Source organism: Octopus bimaculoides, chromosome 25 (genome assembly GCF_001194135.2).
Source record: "Octopus bimaculoides isolate UCB-OBI-ISO-001 chromosome 25, ASM119413v2, whole genome shotgun sequence".
Lineage (NCBI taxonomy): Eukaryota > Metazoa > Mollusca > Cephalopoda > Octopoda > Octopodidae > Octopus > Octopus bimaculoides.
Genome location: NC_069005.1, coordinates 26587047 through 26592653, shown reverse-complemented (window position 1 = coordinate 26592653; position 5607 = coordinate 26587047). Strand labels below are relative to the sequence as shown.

Sequence of the window (5607 nt, the reverse complement as noted above, 5' to 3'; positions counted from 1 at the left end):
ACCTCTCTCAATGTCCTAACCTCATAATATCCTCTCTCCTTCTCCTAAACTCATATATCCTCTTTCAGTGTCCTAAACTCCCATGTCCCCTCTGTGTCCTAAAATTATTGTATCCTCTCTCAATGTCCTTACCTCATAATATCCTCTCTCCTTCTCCTAAACTCATATATCCTCTTTCAGTGTCCTAAACTCCCATGTCCTCTCTCAGTGTCCTAAAATTATTGTATCCTCTCTCAATGTCCTAACCTCATAATATCATCTCTCCTTCTCCTAAACTCATATATCCTCTTTCAGTATCCTAAACGCCCATGTCCCCTCTCAGTGTCCTAAAATTTTTTTATCCTCTCTCAATGTCCTAACCTCATAATATCCTCTCTCAATGTCTTAAACTCCTATATCCTCTCTGTGTCCTAAACGCCTTTATTATATCTGAAGGCCATACTATCAACTTCCTTAACCTTCATAGTTACTTCCTTTCCTCTTTACAATGCAATCCCTGCCATTCTGTCATCCCAACCCTCCCACCATCCTTTACCATCTCGGTCCATTTGACAACCAGATATGTAATTCCTCTATTTTGACCAATTTAACCAGCTAAACCTGCATGCGGACATGCTTACTACCTGTAGCCCTGCTTGCTTTCCTGACATGCTATTTCTATGGTTCCAGCTGTTCTTTCAGTATCCACGGCAACCTCGAAGGACAATGGCAATGGGCACCGGAATTCAGAAGTTCTTGTGTTTGGCACCGATGTAGAATTACCTGAAGTGAACTCAAGTAAATTTCTTGGTAAGTATTTTCTTTAACTGACATTTTGGTTTGAGGTTCAGCTCTTTCATGCTAGACATGAATGTGTTGAATGGAGATGAAAATATTGACATTTACTGAATAAGTTGCTGCAGTAGCCATAGGAGACTGTTCAAAGTATCATCTATGCTGCTGTGAAATAGAAGTGCTACTAGTTTACTTAGCTGTGTTTATAGATAGATAGGTTGACAGATAGACAGAGAGAGAGAGATAGATAGATAGATGGATGGATAGAGAGGCAGTGATAGATAGATAGATAGATAGATAGATAGGTTGATAGATAGATAAAGAGATAGATAGATAAGAAGATAGACAGATTGATAGATATATAGATAGATGTAAATAGGTTGATAGGTAGGTAGGTAGATAGATAGAGCTAATAATAATAAGGTTAGTTAAAATAAACGATGGAATTGTTTCTTTATTTATATGTATATACAGAAAGTCTTCAGATTTGGAATGAAATAAAATAAGATAAAATAAAATGAAGTCGAATGTTTACGTTAATACATTTCCTTGGAAAATTTGAAAGTTTTCTGTATATCAATAAATTAAGAATTCCTTCAGTTCTGACTAACTTTATTGTCATTACCAACATATTACTCTGTACTCTACCAAAAAGTATTTTCTTATATGTGTGTGATTTAATCTCCATGTTCTGTGCTGGCATGGTATGGATGGTTTGGCAGGATCCAATGGCTCCAATGGCTCTGCATCTTGCTCCAGTGTCTGTTTTGGCATGGTCTCAAAGACTGGATATCCTTCCTAATGTCAATCACCTTACAGCATGTACTGGGTGCTTTTTTTTATGTGCCACCAACAGTATTGCGGTCACTGATGCAACCTCACAAGACTATGGAACCTACTGAAGTGGGTGGGGGAAAGGGTTGGCTTTATGCTGGGGTACAAGGGAGATAGAGCTGGTCCTTGTAAAGCAGTTGCAGAGATGGGGACAGTGATTAGAAAGGAGCTACAAAGCAATAAATAGTGATGTGGTGCCCACCTGGTCCCTATAGGCATGAGGTGGATAGAAGTAAGTTGGTGGTGGGTTTTCAGGATTGTGTGAAGGGCATCGTATGAAAGGATGGGGGCTAGAGAGACAGACTGCAACTATAAAAATCGGGTGGATTTGAAGGGCAGATGACCAGTGAGTCATGAGATGAAGAAGATGGAGAGACGAATGTGAAAATGTGTTGAGGGGTGGGGAGTGGGCAGGTTGACAGGATAGTGATGATGATGGGGATGACTGGAAGGAGAGAAGAGAGGGGGAAATGATGCAGTTTAGGTAGGCTGCAGGAGTAGTGGTGGTGGTGGTGGTGTTGGTGGGGGGGGGAGAATGTGGGAAAGAAGATGAATCAGTGTGATGCGTGGGTGGAGAGAAATAATGTTAATGGGGGAAGAATAGCCCAATGGGTGAAATGGTACTGGTATTAGTTGAAATAATGTGGTATTTAGGGAGAGCTGCAGTGGTGGAGGTGATGAATGGTAGGAACAGGAGGAGGAAGAGATAGGGTTAGGTACCCATTTGTGTAAATATATACAGTTATTCCAAAACTCAATTTTGCTGAGGTAGGCAGAGGTCTTCTTGAGAACTTCATATCACCAGACATCTCGGTTCTTTTGTCAGCTTCTCTGTGAGACCTCAGGATGCTGAGGTCAGCTTTCACCACATCATTCCATGTCATCCCATGTCATCCCATGTCTTCCTCTTCTGCAAGTTCCAGCCACATTGAGCAACCAGCACTTCTTCACATAGTTCTCCTCATCTGTATGCATCACATGTCCATTCCTGCACAGTTTTCTTTCTTGCACACTAACATTGGTTCTTTTTATGTCCAGTTTTTTCTTTTTGTTTTCTCAGCACATTTGTTCTGTCATTCATGCACACTTACAATGCATATCCAATGGAAGCATGCCCACTTCATTTCTTTCCAGTTTCCTCAAGTACCCTATGTTCAAGGTCCATGTCTCTTTACCATGTAGCATTGCAGTTCAAACTCAAGTATCATACACTCTGCCTTTCACTTTGTAGGAAAAGACCTTTGTTGACAACAATGATAATTGGAGCAACCACTTCCCTTGTTGATGACATCTCTTAAGTGGCAAAAGCTATCAACTACTTCTAGTTGACCATCCAAGAAATTAAGGGGATCAAGTTTGTTTTTAGAAAGCGCTGCTCCATACGAAGCTTAAGTTCTCTGCTAGTCTTTCTGTGATTTCACTACATCTCTTGTGCACCTGTAGCCTACATTGGGTACAACAGTTGTTTGTAAATGTTTACATGTCATTGAGCCTGGTCATTGGTCAGTTCGTGAAGAGCTTCTTGACATCTGAGTGACCAGGTTGTTGTTGGTGTGATGAAAATTTTGAAACTAAATAATGTTCAAGTGAAGTTAAGTCTCCTGTGCATCTTTGAATGTCTGATGAGTGTCTTTCACATTGCAACCATCATGTTGAAGGTGCGTGGCTTAGTGGTTATGGTATTTGGCTGACATTCATAAGGTTGTGAGTACAATTTCTGGTGGCTCGGCTCATTGTGTCCTTGAGCAAGACACTTTATTCCATCTTGCCCCCACTCCACTCAGCTGGCAAAAATGAATTGTACCTGTATCTCAAAGGTCCAGCCTTGTTACATTTTGTGTCACACTGAGAACTGTGTTAAGAGTACGTGTTTGTGGAGTGCTCAACCACTTGCATGTTAATTTCATGATGTTGTATGGGGAACCTGTACACCCCCATGATTGGCTAAGTGAACTATGCTTGTTAGTATAAATGAGCAATCGCAGTCATATTGTACAGGTCGTAGGAATTATTGAATAAAGATATCGTGTAGTGCTTGTTGAAGATACACAGATGGAAAGTAATAAGAGAACATCAGGAACATTTGATATTATAACAGTGATGATGAGAAGTCGTACATCATATCACATGAGCAGACTGTCTCAGTGATCAGATCAGTTGGAACATTCTTGTAACCAACAGAGTCAGTTGTTTCCAGTAAGGCTTGTATGTTGTTTACATTATAAGAATTTTAGCTTTTTAGAATTTAAAAAAAATATATGAAATAAATCATTTTGATTGTAGAATTTGTAGTAGATAAAACTATAAGTTATAGCATGTAGAATATTGGGTTAAAAACCTTCTTGGACAGAAAAAAAGGTCAAATTTGATGGCATCCTTGTTGAATAGCAGTCCTTGTTATTTTCAGCAACAGCATTCATGACATGGTTTGACCAATGACCTTATGTTACCAGTGGTCATGAAATGTGCATTTCCTTGTTTGTACTTCAGACCATTGTGCCAGTTCATCATTGTTTCCTGGTATCTCCCTCTGCAGCAGAATATGCACTAACATGAGATAGTTACCTCCATAATATAAATCTATGTTATTGGACACACCTCATGTTAGTATCATCAGCCATACACTTCTGTGCGTGGAGGCGCAATGGCTCAGTGGTTAGGGCAGTGGACTCGCAGTCATAGGATCACGGTTTCGATTCCCAGACCGGGCGTTGTGAGTGTTTATTGAGCGAAAACACCTAAAGCTTCACAAGGCTCCGGCAGGGGATGGTGGCGAACCCTGCTGTACTCTTCCACCACAACTTTCTCTCACTCTTTCTTCTTGTTTTGTGTGTCGGCTGTAATTCAAAGGGTCAGCCTTGTCACACTGTGTCACACTGAATATCCCCGAGAACTACGTTAAGGGTACACGTGTCTGTGGAATGCTCAGCCACTTGCACATTAATTTCACGAGCAGGCTGTTCCGTTGATCGGATCAGCTGGAACCCTCGACATCGTAAGCGATGGAGTGCCAACAACAACAACACTTCTGTGCTGGCTTCTGTGTTGGAAGAGGGTATTAAGTTTGGAGCTTACCTTCTAGATTGATCACTTCTATCACAGCTGAGGAGTTCAGTCTACCCTTACAAAAATCAATTTAACCTACAGATGGGACCCTGACGGGTATTACCATTCTGTTACAGAACAGATCTGGGAGTAATGGTAATTAAGGAGTCACTCTTTGTTCCCCACAACTCAAACATATGAACTGGTGCCTCTCGACCGGATGCTGTTTAATGTCATAGCCAGGACACTCCAAACACTTAATTTAAAAACAAAACAAAAAAAACTTTCAATTAAAACCATTACTCATGTGGATGACATCTTTCAGCTCTAATTAAGTCTTCTCTAAATGAGATTCACTTGGAATTAATTTAAATGTTGCAATGAATTCTTTGAAACCTATTAAGTTTTGTTTGTAACTCTCAGGAGGAAAAAATTTGTTTATTGCATTAGATTTCATTGGTTGCGTTCCCCTTTTACCCCCCCCGCTTTCCTCCCTTGGGGAAACAAATTGATGGATCCTATTAAGTTTGATGTGTAGCTCCTGGGGGGAAGAAATTATATTAATCTTGCTTCTCAACGCAGAAATAGGAAGAAGCATATGTTGTTGAAATGCCAGTTGTTTGGCTTTCATGAAAAAATCAACACTCTTCTTTCGCTCATATCAGCCAGGGCATACATACATACATCCATACATACATACATGTAAACCTACACAAATAGATGGGGAGATACACACATTCATAAACACATGCAAACACACATGTGCCTACATCATAATACATACATATATACATGTGTGTATGTGTATTTATATATATATATATATATATATATAACAAAACTGTCTGATGAACGGGAACGTGAAACTCAGAGTAACAGTTTTTTGTTATATTTCTGCTGCTTTTAAATAAAGTATATATATATATATATATATATATATATATATATATATAT

At 39.6% G+C, this 5607-nt stretch overlaps 1 protein-coding gene across 1 annotated transcript in view; it reads left to right on the top strand.

Annotated features, from left to right (window-relative positions):
• LOC106877620 (arf-GAP with coiled-coil, ANK repeat and PH domain-containing protein 2) overlaps positions 1–5607 on the top strand; it is a 248627-nt gene that overhangs the window by 229955 nt on the left and 13065 nt on the right. Inside the window, exon 21 of the mRNA XM_052976629.1 lies at positions 670–789. Coding sequence (XP_052832589.1) covers positions 670–789 — 120 coding nt within the window. The remainder of the gene's footprint in view (positions 1–669; positions 790–5607) is intronic.